The 18,303-nt window shown below is 44.2% G+C and overlaps 1 protein-coding gene across 1 annotated transcript in view; it reads right to left on the bottom strand.

The window, feature by feature from the left end:
• Nucleotides 1-18,303, bottom strand: part of il1rapl1a (interleukin 1 receptor accessory protein-like 1a) — a 188,068-nt gene that overhangs the window by 67,799 nt on the left and 101,966 nt on the right. The window contains exon 5 of the mRNA XM_061692438.1: nt 17,232-17,385. Within this exon, the coding sequence (XP_061548422.1) occupies nt 17,232-17,385 (154 nt within the window). The remainder of the gene's footprint in view (nt 1-17,231; nt 17,386-18,303) is intronic.

Raw genomic sequence — 18,303 nt, 5'->3', positions numbered from 1 at the left:
ATGCAAACTGAGCGCTGGGCTTGAGAATGCAGAGATGTTACAGAGAAAATTATGAATCATTTAGGATTCAATGTTAACTGGAACTTATTATGAAGTTGGAGTCCGAGTTTCTGTGAGCAGAGTATGTGAGGAATACGGTGTGAAAAACAACATTTACTTCAACGTGGTAAGAGTCCACAATTAAATTCATCTGAGAGAAGGTTTATGTGTCTGAGTGCACATCAAACGGAAATATTGCAATTGGAGTTCAAATATCGGAGGACAAAGTAAATCCATGCAATTGATGGTGAAGTTGCAGACTAACACCCCATAGTGGTCCGAGTGGTAGAGACTAGTAGACTAGTCGACTTCATTACTCCATAATGACATTTAACGCATAATGTCGACTAGTCGCTAATGACGTGTTTTTGGCTTGAGGAGGACGCAGAGCCGCTTGCTGCAGTAGATGAGTGCGTCGAATTAAATTGGTACGTAACCTCAAGTGATTTGATTTGTCTTCTATTTCTGAATGTGCAGCTTTGGTACGTGATGGAGTACCAGTTAAGGGGGAAAAACAAAACAAAACAAAAAACAGGCTTGAGCAGAAGTTTGAGCATTTTGACTGCCCACACTATCAAGGTGGAAGGCGAGTGGGGATTATTCCATCACACAGGACTAAGTCCGTGATTATTTACAAACATTATACATTCCCACCATGCAGAACCTGCCGCTGCGGTGGGCCCAGAACGACGATAGGTTTCCCCTTTTGGCCAAGTTATGCAATCGTTACCTGGCCGTCCGAGCGGCAAGCACAGCGAGCAAGAGGATTATCTCTTTATCCTCTTGTTCTCTAAAATAGCATCACGCGACAGCGAGCGAGCCGTCGCCCGAACCCAACTTGAAGCTCTCGTGGTCGAATATATTCTGTCTAATTCGGTGCATGAGCTGTTCATTGTTGGTGTAGAAGAAAAAGCATTCCCTCCCGTTTTATTTGAGTGGCTAAATGCCACCAAACCTTCGTCAACGTTCGTCTATTAGAAATTGTCACGCGAGCAATGCGTGGGAAGAAAAGCCAGAGTTGTAAGTGACACAGCGAGTTGTCATTGTAAAACAAGTTCGGTAAACGCTCTGACGTGAATTCTAAAGCCCCGGAAGACCGTTTGTCCGCACCCTCGTAAGGCAGATTCTCTAATGGAGTGGTAATTGGGTGCTAATCATGGATCAGGTTCTCCTACAGCGACACCCCCCAGATGTCACCAGATGAAGGTGCGCGGAGCACTGTGCGCACTTCGCCATGTATGCAAGCATACGCTACTTGTTGTTCCGTCGGCATCTGTTTCCTGGCGTCGAATGACTTCCAGAGACAATTAAACACCTCTCGCAGAGCTGCCTTGTTAGATTTTGCGTCAAAATGTGAAATAAAGGCATCCTCACATGACTCCTAGCTGATTGTTAAACATATATTCGACTCAAGGGACCAGACCCTATTTATCATGGATGGTTTGGCCAGAACATTAAAAATTAACCATGTTTCACAGTGAACGCCATGAATACTTTGCTTTGTGTTTTGTGTGCATACATTTCGTAGCAGCAACTAACTAGTAGAACGATGCCCTGTACCCATCTCTGGTAGTCAAGTACACAAGAGATGTGCGGTCATATACTGCGCAACCACAATGTATTCTAGCGGTCATGTTATGTACACTCACGGGATTCTAATTTACAAGTGGACGAAAGCTGGGTTACGACCCTTAACCACTGCATGGCGCCTATTGTGGCTTTACTCGCGACACCATTGACAAAAGGAGATCAAGATTAGTCATTGTAACATTTCAAGATAGACGGCTAACGCGCCCTGTTAGCGTTTCTTAGCTTTGGACGCTACTGATACTCCACAGTCTCCACTTTGCTGCAGCGGTCCGTATTTTGCTGCCTTTAGTCTGCTCTTAGATAAAATTCTTCTCCTCCTGTTGCTAAGTCTAAGCTCTAGATGCTACATTTTTCTACTCCGCAGTCTGCACTTTGTCTCAGTGGTCTGTTTTCTTGTTGCACTTGGTCTCCTCTCGGATGAAATTTGTGTGAGAAAAAAAAACAAAACAAGATACTGTTTCCTAGTGGGATACATAGTGGGCAGCCGTGGCCCAATGGTTAAGATCATCGCCTGCCCCCGTGGGCGATCTAGGTTCAAGATCCCGACTGGACCATCCGCCCACATCCTCCAGACTCACAGCTGTGGTGTCCTTGAGCAAGACACTGATACCCAGAAATGCTCCCCGGGCGCTTCAGCTGCCCCCTGCTACAGTGTGTTCCACTAACGTGTATGTGTTCATTGTGATGGGTTAAATGCAGAGAACAAATTTTGTGTACATGCATGCATGTTCATGACAATAAAATTCTTCTTCTTCTTCTACAGTTAATTTATATACACTGCAGTTCCTTTTAGATTGGACAATGGTAATCAGTAGATAATAAAGACCACATCATGTCAAAGGCGCGAGGGGGCCGTTGAGTGTACCCACAAAACCTAACTGAACCTCACTCACTGCTCTGCATTCTCTGCTAGATTTTCTTTTTCTTTTTTAATTACAACGAGAAGTCCTCCCTTGCGCCCCCGACTCAAGAGCCATATTGCGGGCTAGCGAGGTGAGCAGGAATGCATCGGTTGTGATGCAGGTAATCAGCGTAAAGCCTGCTCCGGCGCACCGCAGGTACCGACAGCTCGCACGGTAATAGGATTCAAAACTGCGCCGTTACACAGGCGGGAGACCCGCGCAGGATTGTTTGGATTCTGCAGAGGACGGCAATACCCGACTATACCGCTTTCTGTGGTAATGAAACAAGATTTAAAGATCGACCACAGGGACTGCCGGCGGGAGCAAAACGGCAAGCGAGTGAAAGAAAGGAGAAGAGCGTGGAAAGACAATGAAATAAAAGATTCAACAAGAAAGGGGAAGGAGAGGTGCGATGGAATGAAATAAAAAGAGGTGGCTAACAAAAAAGCGGCAAAAACAGGTTTGACACCTCCATTATGACTCGACTTTAACTCTTGGACGTGAACTCCAGCTCAGCTCGATATGACTGCGCCTCTTTGTTTCTATTGTTCCCTCACTTAAGACAATACTTAAGACAATATCCATATAATGGATTTACAGTGGCAGTGGGGGATAGGGACCGGGCCAGACTGCCAATAGCAAACATTTGCTAATAATCAACGTCCATGACAATCGCACTGAAAAAAAACAAAAAAACCTGACAATTTATTTGTTTTGGGGGATGGTTCCTATGTCTGAAAATGTCAACCGGCTCTTGGATTAGATTAAGCAGGCGTACCTAATGTTTTGGACTTGTCGTGTATATGAGCTATAGGAGAACAGCTATTGTCACGGGCAACCAGTCATCTTTAAGAATCGGCTTAAGAAGAAGTTGACAAGAAGCGACATTTATCCACCTCCTCAGCCTCTGCATATTACAAACGGAGACACGGTGCTGCAGTTGTTTGCAGACAACTCCCCAGCAAGAGGGAGACAAGCGTGCACTTGGCCGAGAGCGGCGGCGGGACACAAACGCACCTGCGAGTCCAAAGTGACAACGTGGCTTTGGGGAGGAACAGGTGTAACAGAGCCCATGGCCCCCCACCGCCCCACCCCGCCCCCCTTTCCTTTGCAGCTGTTACAGCTGTCCTGCCTGGCACGCACGGATGCACAAATACAGTGCGGTGCACACCGAGGAATGCACAGGTGTACAAAACAAACAAGCTGCACATACATACAAATGTGAATCCAAGCTGTGTTGACATTCATATTACCTTGCTTAGCATCACAAGGCGAACCCCGTTCAGAGACCTGCAAACTTGACCGATAATACCGTTATACTGTAAACCCGCCAGGCCGCCAGTTGGACACTTTTAACACCCATATGACATTTTTAACACCTTCCATATTCCGGTAAGTCCTCTACAGGGGGATCCTCCGTTTACAACGCAGTTTCCATCCTACGACGGTGACATAATCTGAATTTTAAATCCGACTTTACTGCTGCGTTAGCAAAGGTCCCAACTTCCGTACATATTTGGTTGGTATCGCCCTCGTGGCATCCGAACTCGGTCTCAAAGTTGACCACAGCGGTGACGAGTCTTGCTGGAAATACTATTTGGAGACACGCCAATAAAAGCGAGCACCAACGAGCAAAGAGGCACTCACGCGCTCCTATTGTAGCCCTTAATTAATTTAGCCCGTTAAAGACTTTGCCCATAACCTGCGACACTCTATCCTCTGTGGCTGTTCATGAGCACCTTCATATATTTTAATTGATATTGGGGCCTTTCCAAAGTGCTGTTTGTTCTTCAGGACTCGCATGAATGAGATGGTCCTTTCAGCCTGCTGTTTGAACTTCAGCTGAGGAGGAGCACGAGGAGGAGGAGGACGAGGACGGCGGCCTGCTCGATTACGACGGCGCCGTGAGCGCACCTCCTCTGCCGAGGCGACGCCTGCGAGACAAAGGGCAGGCGCAGGGAGCGAACAAGACGAGGAGCGAGGAAGACTGCGGCGTTGTAAGAGGCCAATTAACAGCGGCGTCGCCAGATCGGAGACACAAAGGCCGCAGCCTGTTCTGTGTCAAAATGGCCCACGTGTATTTTGACTTCATTAGAGAATTTGAAAAGAGGAGGAAAGACACGTCGACAAGCACTGTAACTACATGAAGGTTACGCTGTAAGCGGCACTCTGTGGACTACAGACCTCCACGCTTTGCACAACGCCTGTAAAAACCGGCATTTCGATCATCCGACAATTTGGTGGACATCACTTGATGGGTTTGTAAACTTGGTCCCGTTCCATTCGGTGTGGCACCGTGCATTTTCTATCGGGCTTGTCGCAAGGCACATATGCTCAAACAAGCATTCGTACTCACATCCACTCACAATGGACAATTTATAGCTGGGGTTCCTAAACATTTTGGGCCCTTATTGAGGAGAACATTTTCCAAGAACCTCCTCCTCTTATAGCCAACACCAATTAAACACAACGACCATGCGTACCTCTAAATGGCCCAAAAAATGACAAAGCTGTCTATTTTCGAGGGAAAAGTCGTAATCTTTAGAGGACAAAAGACATAAGTTGGAATCTTACAAATATAAAGTCATATTTTCTCGAGACAGTCGTAGCAATACGATATTAACGTCAAAGTTTCACGAAGGAAGGAAGTCGTACTTCAACACGTGAACAAAGTACAACAATTCTTGTCAGATTACGCCTTTCGCTCTGGGAAAAGGAACAGGACTTATTCCTGTAAGAATCCACCCATCGTTCTCAAAACATTCCAACTTTAGTCATGCGTGCATGTCACATTTATGTAATGACACATCGCAATCGTATCAGAGCTTTTAATTGGCCCGTAGCAAAGGTAGGGAGGAATCATTGGTTAACTGCGTTTGCTTTATTGGGGTTCCAGTCCCCATATGTTGGTATGCACTTTTGTCAATTACATGACATGTATTGCGTCGTCGCGTCACCGATTTGGGTTAATCCCGGTTTGCTCATTTGTCAGTAGATCGGAAGGAGGTTGAATTGCTTTCTCACCTATCCGTGTGGAACCGTACCGAGTGTCGGAGCAGTTCCTCCGTCGCCCAATTTGATTGGTTTCACACCTGAACAAATGAACTGCCCTAGAGTTTCATTGAGAATATAACAAAGGATAGATTAGAATGGAATACATTTAAAAAAAACAAAAAAAACAAAAACCTTTATAAATCACAACATTGGGAAAAACAATAGTAGATGTGATGGTCGTCTCATTTTCTCAAGGTTTCTTGCGATATTTGCACCTCCTCAAAGGTACTTGCTTCATTCCCTCTAATTGGAGTCATGAACAGGAGCTAATTAGTTAACCTCTGCTGCATTAGACACCTGCTCCAAATTAGCAGGTCTAAAGAGAAGAGGCAAGAAAAAAAAAAAAAAAAAAAAAAAAAAGGCTCAGCCGAGGAGGTTCACTGAACAGAATGCGCCTTGTGAATGCAGTTATCGACCATGCAGCAACTACCATGAAGAGGTCACGCGATCCCACATTTCGAGGCGAGCCTCAACCAAATACGGTGATCACCCTGCTGGGAAGCACAGCGGCTGATTACAGTCCACTTTCCGAGTCTTTGGGACGCCGGATTGGATTGAGACGCTCCAACAGAAGCAGAGGTTGATGGTGTTAGTGTTGTGAGCAGAGCGATAGTGACAAGGTCCCCGGTGTGTACAAGGCCTAAGGAGTTTTGTGAAAGGAAGCAGATGCGGCGTGAGATTATACGCCTTTTTGCATATGACCTTCAAGACAACCTATTTCAGAGTAGGAAGCCAGAGCACGTTATGAACACCGATAACATTTAAAATGGACACGCTGGTCTCGAGTGTTTTCATGTCGAGCTGCTGCAGACAGCCACACACCTGCTCCAAAAGAATACAAAAAACTATGTCCAAGCTTGCGGTATCAGGCCCAGCGGAGTAAATCTGGCAGAATCCACATTGTATACGAACGGAAAATGCTTTTTAAGGACATTACAAGAAGGTGTCAGCTCAGAGGGAATGATTTACATTTCATGACTGAGAAAACGTTCAGTGAAACAAAGCCATACTACTTTCAAGGATTATAGGAGGAAGCGCATTCCCTACCACTGCTGGGCCTAAAAAGCAACCGGCCAGGAAATAGAATTAAAAAAAACAGAAAGACGCATAATACAGTTTTGGGGGAGCGGGAAAGGCAGCTCAGCACTCAAAGCATCCAAATTGTCCTGAACATCATCACCAGGACGGGATTTTGATATGGTTAACCAAAATATATCCTGCATGTGGCACATCCGGAATGGGATAGCTTTGGCTTTTCCAATCAAATCTCGCGTCAAGTCCAAGTCACGTCTTAGTTTTCTAGTTTTTTTCAAGTCGCAAGCCATCCAAACAGTGACTCCAGTCCATATCGCTGTTATGTACTGTACAATGCATCTCTTTCAAGTTGACATGTGTAATTTAATTCATCTTTTGGTCATAAATCACATTTGAAATGACCCCTTCCTTACAGTTATAATCATGTTGCTGACATTCTGCATGTTGTTCCATATAGGACACACTTCCTAGGGCCATGACCTTCCATTGCGACAGGCGAGCGCATGACTGCGATGTGCATATTTATCACACAAACATCTCAAATGTAATCTCAGGCCCGAGAGCACGAGCGTCACGCCTAATGTGTGATTCCAGCCGTTCCCGCTTGTGGTGTTACGGTGCCCAAAACGACCTTCGGGCCAAGTGGGAAATGTCCCACAGAGCGTTCACGTGCAGTCTCTGCATTGAGGAAAAAAAAGAGTTTTAATTGCCGTGCACACACACTTAAAAAAAAAAAAAGAGGTGGGGGACAATAAAACTTCAAAAGACAGAATCGTGATGTTAATTTTTTCGCTCATGCTCCAGTAGCGGCTCTATAGAGCTAGATAATGATAATCAGCGGGGATGGAGGGTGGCTGTGTGGGCGGAGCGGGATAGGTCAGCCAAGATTAATTGCGGGGGATGTAAATTTCATTCGTCACATTCAGATTGATGTCACTTTTAATTGAATTAAAACAATGTGAGCTCAGAGCCGAGGAGGACAGCCGCAGAATGGTGATGGAGTGAGTCGGAGAACACTTAAGAGAAGGAGGCGGGGAGGACAAGCACACACACGAAGATTGGCTTGGGGGGGCAAAGTTGACCTGAACGAATGAGCTGTCGTAATATTACACTTTTGATGATTAACGCCGATGCTGGCTGGAATCAAAGAGTATTCAAGTGTGTGAACCCACTTGCCACATAATGTAAATATTTTCAATAATTCAGTAAATCCTGTCACAGGTGCGTCATGTGGAGTGGAACACGAGGAAATGATGTAAATGCAATTCTTTTCCACATCTGCATGCAGCTCCTGCTTGAGTGTGTTCATTGCGTTTGTTCAGTAAAAAAGAAAAAGCTGAAAAGCGCATCGGCGCCTGCGGCTCGCCTTTCCCACATCCGCGGGCATTATAGGAACAAAATAGACTGTAAAAACCCATTAAAAAAAAAAAAACGATCGTTAAGGAAATCGTGGTATAGCGGGAACCGTGATGCGTTCATGCGATGTCGTGTTATTTCAGTGTTTCATTGCCTGACACACACAATCAAGTGGCTGTTGATCGTATAATTTAGTAGAAATTCTGGCAAATGACCCTCATTTTTTTTTTTCTCTTATGTTGACCACATTCACAAGCCATTTTGCTCTCTTCTCAAGTAGCTCGCTTTCAGTTTGAAGTGCAAAGTCTTGGACGACAGGTCAAGCGCACCAATGCAAACATCTCACACAAATTTGCTAGGTGTGAGTTCAATCGCTCCCAGCGAATGTGTTCACAGTGCGCTTGCGCTTGGCGCGCATACGTGGGGAGAAGCTCAGATTCAATGGCACTTAAGGTACCTCAGGTGCGACGTTTGACCTTGCGTTCACACGTCATGTAGACGCCGTTGCAAAAGCTTTCACTCGACAGCAAACCCATCTGGCTTCTCTCACGCCACGCCGCTTATCTTGCCCGCTGCTCTCATATCAGCGCTAACCCAGACCATCCATCGGCCCGTGGATCAGCCACGTGGGTTCCAGCAAGTATAAGCTTTCCCTTCACTACCTTAGTCAAAGCGATATTCAAGCACATGCACACAGTCTGTAATGTTTTATAAGGTCATACCAAGTGATCACACTTCCTAAGGTGACCCGGTAGCGAAAGGAAGCCTTTTACGGTGATGAGAAAATGTCCCGGGTCACCTCCACACACACACACACACACACACACACACACACACGCACACAAACGCCACCCTGAATTCAAATATCAGCAAATCTCGTGAGACTTCAGTTCAGTGAGCAATATAACCACAGAACGGTACCAGCGAGGGCAAAGACAAAAGGATACGATGATAAGCACTGAGCCAGAAACGGAAGCTATTACGGCACAGGAAAAGCTTTGTGAAGTCATTATAAGCGTGATTAATTTAAGGTCGATATGACGCGACTTCATTTTACCGAGCAGATGCTAACCTAAATATCATGGAGTTGAAAGTCCAATGGCTAATGTCTCACGTGAAACGAACAAAAAAGAAAGAAAGAAAGAAAGAAAGAAAGAAAGAAAGAAAGAAAGAAAGAAAGAAAGAAAGAAAGAAAGCGCATATTTACTGTGTCTGTTGTGCAACTTCGGAATAAAGGTTTCATGACGCCGACAGTTTGAGCTTGCAACAAATGAATTCCCTCTAAATGATTTCCAACGGTATATTGGTTTAAAAACTAGCGTAACTTGGAAGTCAACCGATCATCATGGCATAAATGCGGTTCCACTCTAACAATATTGAACATGGCCTGAGGGTCAGAGTCATTTTTGTTGCTGATTTTTTGTTTTGCACTGTTAAGCTGCCGTACCGCAAGACAATACACAAAGTACAAATTGAGTCAATAAAAGACTTCATAAAACATCCAAATTGATTGGGGGGAGAAGTACTTCACCTCTTGAAGTCAACAGACACACTGCGTCTTTAGCTTTTAGGACTTTTTAACTTACCAAATTGGTTGCCACACCAATTTACAAAGTCAGTCAGAGCTAGTCCATGGTCGACCTCGACTTCCTGGAGAAGACTTAGGACCGTGTCCCGGGACTTTAGGGGCTGCCTGCCTGTCTTTATGGCGGCTCCTGCAATCATTGGCGCAAAGAACGTACACTTGAGGGAAGACGGTTTTGTTTTGGGAAAGGCCGCCATTTGCTCTGACCGCCTGTGGCCGAAAAGTTACAAGAAAAAAAAAAAAAAAAATCATTAAGATTCAAATGTGACAATAGTTTTGTCATGCTTCTGTTTTTTCAGTGCCTGGGTGGCCATTGGTGGGCCAATCGGCAATCAGCTGCTTTTTAGGGGCAGCCGTGACGGCAGGCAGCGTCGGACTATTCATTGGCTCACCTCCGTATGCCCGATAGAGTTTTGGGTCGTGTTCCGTGCCTCGCCGTGTAGTTATTCATCCTCGTGCTCTCGGTGTGCTTACTGTTTTCCGTTCCCGTCGACTCCACTAACTGTAAGAAAACAGTGATCTTTCTTTCGTACTAGTGTTTGACCTTTAGAACTTTTTTTAGTGGCACCGACTTTTGCGCTGTGGCTTCGATCACCTAGCTTATTTTTTTATTCGCTTCCTACTACCGACCTTTTGCGGCGTCGCCTTTTGTTCGCTCGCCCCTTTTCCCTCCTCGCTTGGCGCGAGCACTTTATGTTGTTCTAACATTCTATGTGCCTTTGGTTTATAAATCCACTTTTGAACTTCATCTGAGTCTGCTCCTAGGGATCCGCATTCACGGCTTAGCCCTTGCTAAAAAGTTTGTTGGGTAAAATGTGTGTTCAAAGTTGATGAGTCCACAAATTAAAGCCTTGCATTGCGTTCAATCGGTTGGGCCAATTGAAGAGAGCGCTGCTAGCGTCATGCACACCACTTCTTGGCCTGTATGCAAACCGCATTGGGTTAAGCTAGCGCTGGACTTTTAAAAAAAAAATTTTTTTATACCAGTTTAATAACTTTCAATTTCCATAACTGATGGGAGACGTTTGAGTGGTGGTAAAACTGCTGCTCAACGTCTCAAAGAAAACATTGTGTTGCGCGGTAAAATCATGTTCCCGCTTGTCTTTTTCAGGAGGAACGCGTTGCGTTTCCTATGCAGCGCGTTATGTATTGCTATGCTTATCTAAGGCTTGTTGTTTGGAAACTCCTTGACCTGTTGATGGGAACGATGATGATGATGAGTTTTTTTTCATGAAAGATGACATAACATCCGTCATCGCATCCAGGTCGGAGGCATCTTTAAAAACACGGCATTCTGTGCACTCAAGGGCTCCCATTAAGTCCCCAACAGCACTCTCGATCCGCATTTCCACCTCTCTGGTGGCTACTTTTCCTTCCTTCAAGAGAGGTTTGGAGCTTGAATAATGCTACGATCCGGAGTACCGAGGGGGACGAGCCTGAGTATTTACAAGCACCTTTACATAACAAAGGTCAGTATTTAGAGTAGTCAGTCTGGTGGTGCTAGAGATGTACTGGTGAAGGTTTTTCACACTAAATGTATTAATAGTACAAAGACTGACATAATCAAGAACGAAACATGGAACATGAGGGGAGAGTGACTGGAGCTTAAGTGTATTATTTTTTTTAATGACTGTTACAGCGTATTTTGGTCGGCTTTGGGGTGAATGCATAAGACCGTAAGCAATATCCTGAGGAATTCCCGAGAGATTTAGAAAAGCGTGCAGGGACGCTGACAGCAGCTCAACGTTTGCGGTCCACACAGTCTCCGTGACAGTGATGTGTTCCACGACTGTTGATTGACGCAGAGGCAGACTCCTCCCTCTTGGCATTTCCCAGTGACGCCGGAGTCCCCGTCGAGCCTCGCCAGTACTCCAAACCCGGTGAGAGTTAGTCCGGTGTGGCTATCTTTAGGAGCGAGCCATGTTTGAGTGAAAGACAGGGACACTGGCTTCTTTGAACTTCTCCAGATGAGCGAACCCAGCTTGGATCTTGTCCATCTTATTCCGTAGGGACTGGGCATTGCAGAGGAGCCTGGCGGCGGTATCCGGCGGAGCCCCAGCCGCTCCAGTCGTAGTCTGACGCTGCCCCGTCTCCCTCGTTTCCGTTCTTAGTTTTTTTTTTTTTATCGTCCCATCTAAGAGCTTGAAGATGGACTGATCCACGGTGCTCAAGTCCGTGCTGCTACGTGACTGTTGTTGATCTCCGAGGTTAAGTGAAAATCCCAGAGAGTACCGAATGCCGCCCGTGTGCGGGCGACACGATCGAGTCGTGACAAGCAAAGTCCACGCACCGATAAAGAATAGCAGCTCCTTTCCAAATAGACTTCAGAAATCGACTTTTACACTCAACCGTTTTATTCTTACAAACTCATATTTAAACACGACCATAAGCTTATCTTGTGTTGCAGTGGTGTAAAAGTGACAACATAAACGAAGAAAAGTTGAAAAACGTTTTTCAATTTAGTTCAGTTTCACTTTAATATTAGTTTAGTGGTTTCCTTTTTTTCCCTTTTTTTTCCCTCGGTGCAAAATGAAAATTTTGTGTGTTGAACATGTGTGTGCAGCGTGCATTTTGGAGGAAATTCAATAATAATAATAATAATAATACACCAACTGGAAAGCATATTAAGACATGGCAAAAAAAAAAAAAAAATGACAATAAGTAAGATGTTCTTGGAACATTTGTGAGGCTTTGTGAAATCGGTTATACAAAACGATCTTTATGCATTTGAATATCTTGATGAGTAATTTTATTGTTCATCACAAAGCCTATTTAATTTCTTCGTTTGTTAGTTAATTTTATAGTTCAACACAAAGCCTATGTCATTTTGTGTCTGCTTTTAAGAATCTCGACTTTTCGATGAGGTTGTTATTGTGTATGTTGTGGCTGGCCTAAATGCAATCAAATAGACCACCTTCAGCCGGCACGTGTTGTTCTCTCTCACAGTGTTTATATACGTACACATTCCCAAATCGCATCCCTAACCATGAAAGGCAGACGATCTTCTTCTCAATTTCGTCTTGCCCCGCGCCTCGCCTAACGCTACATTTACATCGGCCGCAACCTCAATCACCGCTTTCGCAGCCCGCGGCGAAGGCCGTGCGGCGTGCGCAGGTATTTGTGCCGCGAGTGAATGCAGAGAAAAGCAGAATGGAGTGGAGGTGGAGGGTATGGGGCAGCCAGGAAAGGGGGCTCTCTCAGATAGAAAGGGCCGCCCGAGGCATCCATCAAACCAAACGACTCCATTACAGTAAGTCCGACGGACGCAAACGATAATGTGCGCTGTGATAAACACTAGGATAATAGTGTGTTTATAGTCTCGAACACACGCTTTCTGCCGGGAAACACCGGCGAGGAATACCGATAAGATACAGGAGCGCCATGCGCTCTATTTATCTTTTTCCCCCTCGCTTTCTATCGCTCCTCTACTTTTGGGCTATCAGTCACTTGTTCTCTTTATCCCTCGCTCGCTCGCCCTCTATAATATTTTCATCCCAACTCGATGCAGGGGGAGCCGCATACATCATCCCAATGCGGGTTTATATGCGCCGTGAGCAGGATGGCGCAATTAGCGACGCTGTGGAGGAATGCACCCGAGGAGAACCGCAACCCTCAAACGAATAATTCGCCCGATAGTTTCCGATCACGTCATCTGTATTTGCTCGTCGAGTCATGTTCGCTTTTCTCTAAAAGTGTAACCGTAATCTGTTAATACAGTAGTGCCCAGAGTCCGGCCTGGGGGCCATTTGTGGCCCACTGCCTGCTTTTTATTGGCCCCCTGCATATTGTAAAAATAGAATTAAACATGGCCCGCAGCAGAAGTTAAGGGGAACGGTCAAAAGCTTGAAAGATTTCACACTATTTTAAAATGAAAATTATTTGGGGGGAATGTTACAAGATATAACATTTTGTACTTTTATTGATTTATTTTTTTATGTAAACATTTTTTTTTGTAAAAAATAAAAAACAAAAAAAATATCCAATTTGTCACACACATTTTGTTTTCCAGAAGGGTCAACTATTTGAGTGTTAGAGGACAATACTGTTCATCCAAATTTATAAAGGTGAATATTACAAACGTTCACACTACCTTTCAAGAAATTCAGAGAAAAATGAAAAAAAATAAAATGGTGCTTAACAAATAAAAACTAGATCGATAAATACAAATCATTTTGATATTATATTATTATGATGATTTGCTTAGCCTGATAACACCAAGCTGAGATATATTTTAATACATTTACTCGGCATAACATAGCATAGCATCATTGCCTTTGTCATTTTGTGCCTCGTGTCACGATGGCAATAAAATATACCAACGTGAGTCTGCTGGACTCTTCTTATTTGTTGAATTTGTTTTGGTTTTTCGTGTTTTCCGAAAATGTTCAAAAACGACAAAGGCACTGATGAAGCTACGTCGACCTACGTTGAACTGGATTGCTTTTCGCAGGTTCCCTTCATAAAGTGACTCGGCTCCTCCTCCTTCCGTTTTTCTCCGTGCAGAAAACGTTTGGACATGCCGTCTTTCGATCCTCATTTATCTGAGCTCTTGACTGACTAACAGACGCTGCGTTTACCCGCCATCGTTTTTCCTTTTTAGGCATTACTTTCCAGAATATGTTGGTCTGTTTCCGTCAGGACATTCTAGTGTCCATGGTGCGATTAAAGAAGTCCTTGAGCACAGACCTCAAAGTGCGATCAAAAGGCGTAAGATGAGACAACGCGGTTCGTTTACATTTCCATTAACCCGAGGAGCACGGGCGTTTGATTAAGGGTCTTGTGGATCTGCCTGATCTGAAGGAGTCCGCGTTTATGCCCGTAGTTAACCTCTATTACAAGGTTGACCTCGGCTCAGATGATGGCTGCGCTATTGCTCCTAATGCGGGTGGGGGGGGGGGCGTCACGCGGCGGAAGTAGAACGTATCGCCGTCGCGCTGAGGCAAAGGCTAAAGGCGAAGACGAGCGTCCGCAGCTCCGCATTTGAGATCAGTTCAACTTAACGACCTACTCGGTCCTCTCGGCCTATTGGAAGGATGAGCTCTCGCTCCTCTGACGCGGTTTGGAATTTTATGTTCGGGCAAGGTTGGTTTTAAACCGGATGCGATGAAATGTGCATAACCGCACGGCCATTTGATAGGACATTGAATGATGTAAGAGTCAACGAAAGAAACAAGTACGTGTGCTTGAGAATATTAGATATTTGTTTTATGTTTTTTATCATTGCCCAACAATAGGTATGCATCATTTTGTTGAGTTTTCCCCCTTTCCCTTAAAAACCTATTTTCCCACTTGTGTGCGAGTTAAAAACAGCACTTGCAGCAATTATGATGTGTGAGTATGGAAAGGATTAATTGCAGTATTTCCAATATTTTCTGTGGGGAAAAATAGTCTGAAAATCCCAATCCAATGTGATTGGTCGCAGATGTTCCACCTGGTATTTAAGTAATGAAGAATAAAAACAAACAAAGACATGACACGACAAATGTTTTTCGACATGGTAAATAGTTAATAAAAAAAAACTCGGCTTGCGTCAGTAACGCGTACTTCAATGGTAATTGTTTTTTTGCGCGGTGCGAAAAGAAGCAATAATGGGATCCTCACGTCAACCTGCTGCTGCATTCAAGCACAAGGGTGTCACATGTAATTACCTCCCCTAATTTGATGACTTATTACTTATCTCGTGCGCTTCTAGGTGTGCATATGGGCAGGCAGGCTTGGATGCCATGAAACAAGGGGATAGGATATTAAAAACCAACGGGCGGTTTATTTCAATGGCTGGGTTCTGGCTAATTTGTTGCTTTTAATAGGATAAAGGGGCCAGGGGAAAACAGATGCATATTTCCTATTCTTATATTCTACCAGAGTTGAAGGAAATACAGGGTTTAACCTTTGGATGATTTTCTCCAAAATTCAACAAAACGGGACAGATGAAAAGAAAAAGTCTTAATCGTTTGCTGACCTCCTTAGATGGTCTCTTACGCTATCATTAAGTTGAAAGACGGAGTATATTTCTAGCTGAATAAATATTTTATGATGGCGATCATTGTTGAATGTGGAGGTCAGGCTAACTCAAGGCCCTCAGGGAAACAAGACCTGTGCATTAAACATACAACCAACATAGAACTGGCTTGGTTACGCTAACGCGGCATTCTTCATCCTTAAAATCAGAATCGGAATCGTCTTTATTTGCCAAGTATGTCCAAATGGGACCAGCAGTCAAGTGCCCCAAAACTCGAACAATTTGGTACAAATTCCCTGGGCAAAGATGCCTCCACAAGTGGTTCTCTTTTTGTTTTTGCTTTAGAATATCAGCAATAGCAAAGAGAAAACATGTGAATGAGAGGTAGAACGAAAGGGGGTTTGCAAGTGGGGGAAAAAAAACAAACAAAAAAAACAAACCTGGCAGCAGTATATAATCAAAACGATCTGTGGAAAAATAAAACAATACAAAAACAAAACAAACAAACAAACAAACAAAAACAGCCCTCTGGCTCCATCTGGTGCCTCTAATTTGATTTCTCTAAAACCCACCGCGCCCAAGGAAAAACAACCAATCAGAGACAGACGGCGTGACCAAGAAGGTATTCATTATTTGCAGTGCACTCGCAGGCACACTCATTGCCTTGCGCTGGCTGACCTGTTACCTTAGGCTTCAGGAGCTTTGCTGAACGATGGCGGAATATCCATGTCCGGGGGGAAAAAAAAAAAATAAATCAATTTTCATTTGTCAATTTGGCTTTACATTACTTGCTATGTTTGTGTGTGCTTATTATTCATTTATTTATTTATTTTTTATAGCTGTGTTAGGCTTCAGCTCTAGCAGACCCTAGTGAGGATGGGCGGACATAAAACGGATGGATGGATTATTATTCTTTTTTTCCATTATTATTCTTATAAGTACAGTGTTAGGCGGCCACTGGCCCTTGTTGGCCCCCACTAACTGCTGAACCACCACTGCTAGACACGAGGATATTATGTAACAAATAATCAAGAAACAACAAAAATGATTTCTTTGTGCAGAAATGAGGCAGTAGTTCGCACTCTGAAAAATATTTTCCCAAGTATGTCATTAATCTACAATCTATAATAATGTATGAGTACTGATATAAATGGACTTTTCTACCGTGGTCCATTTTATTGAGATGTACCTGCACATATGTATATGGCACTTAATGACATATTGAATAAAAGTCACGAGCATAAAAAAATACTAACAAACATATCTTGAATATTTAAGCAGGTTGTCAAGAAAAAAAAGGAGACGCAGATTTAGCCTCAAAGTCGTTGACCAAGAACGAAGAGCGGATGATGAATGCGACCTCGGCCTTTGCCCTTGGAGCTCTCCGAATGTGCGTGTGTTTAACTTAGTAAGGTAAATACAATAGTTCACCGCCAATAGACCGAATGGAAAGTGCTGAGGTGGAAGAAGAATCAGAAAAAATAAAAAAATTGCGGCGGGCCGGCCCCAGCCTCCCGTAGCAATTAGCGCAACAGCGGGATGTTGCAGCGGCGCTCAGCGGCGCGCATGTTGTGTGTTTGCCATCAATTCATTGCCTCAAATAGCCCTCCAGTCCAAACAACCGACGCGTATTCATCCAGCATCGCTTCCCCGAGACCCCCCCCCCGCCCACTCGTGACGCGCCTTTCGCCACTCTGCCTCTACCTCTTACCGGTGACGGCCAGTTCCGTCGTTCTCCTGACCACAAAGCCGCCAAACTGGACCTCGCAGGTGTAATTTCCGATGTCGTCCTCCGTCACCTCCTTGAAGGAGAGAATGTCTCTCTTCTGGATGACGCTGGCACGCCACTGCCTTGGATGACATTCCTGGAAAACGCAGGAGAATCTGGTTCATCATCACATTGTTCAAACTAAAGTCACACTTTTTTTAATATTATTCCCAAAGCACGTACAAATAAAGGCCGCAGATCTGCAGAAGATTTGTGGAAATACGGTACATTTAAAATGGAAAATTGTATTATCGTCATTCACGGGGGATAGGGACGAGCCCTCCTGCGAATAGCAAGAACATTTCGATACTCATAGTTTAAAGCTTAAATATGCCACATTATGATCCCCAAATCGCTTCAAACTCATCTTACGAAAATAAATGGCTCATTACAGAGCCGCTAGCTTGTCTGCTAGTTGAGCTATGTCACTTCAACATACTTCCTTGACACCAAACTGAACTACTTTCCTATTTCGACAGGATTCGGCTGCTTCTTGTGGCAGCTTATGTTTTTTCATTTTTATTTTTTATTTTTTTGTTTTCAGAAAGAGCACAAAATAGGTTGAATGGGTGCATTTTTTTTTTTGCATACTGCTGGCGATAAGTTCCAGAGAAAAAAAACAAAAATAGGTGAATTTGTAAATAGCCAACCACGAATATGCGGGGAATTACTGTATATCATAAAGAAATGTGGAAGTGATACCATTGTAATAAGTGTACTTTTTTCCTCATAAACTGTGTGAAGAATTTCTGCAGTTCTGCTCGTACCGTATTTTCAGGTTGGACGTCTATCGTTAAGCTACGCTAACGCAGTTTAGCATTAAAAACATTCTGCCAGTGTGCTCAATCTTGGGTGGCACTTCCAGGTAATTTGAGTTTGCAGGAGGGGCCGCCATGTACATTCACGTTTATTGGACTCAACTAATAATAGTGCCAAAGGAGAGTGTATGCTATTTCTGTGCTTAGCCTGCACATGTGTATACATCAACGGGCGACTCCGAGACAAGATCTTCTGC

This window comes from Phycodurus eques, chromosome 12 (assembly GCF_024500275.1).
Source record: "Phycodurus eques isolate BA_2022a chromosome 12, UOR_Pequ_1.1, whole genome shotgun sequence".
Lineage (NCBI taxonomy): Eukaryota > Metazoa > Chordata > Actinopteri > Syngnathiformes > Syngnathidae > Phycodurus > Phycodurus eques.
Note: the sequence above shows the minus strand (reverse complement) of the source record. Positions and strands in the feature narration are given on the sequence as shown.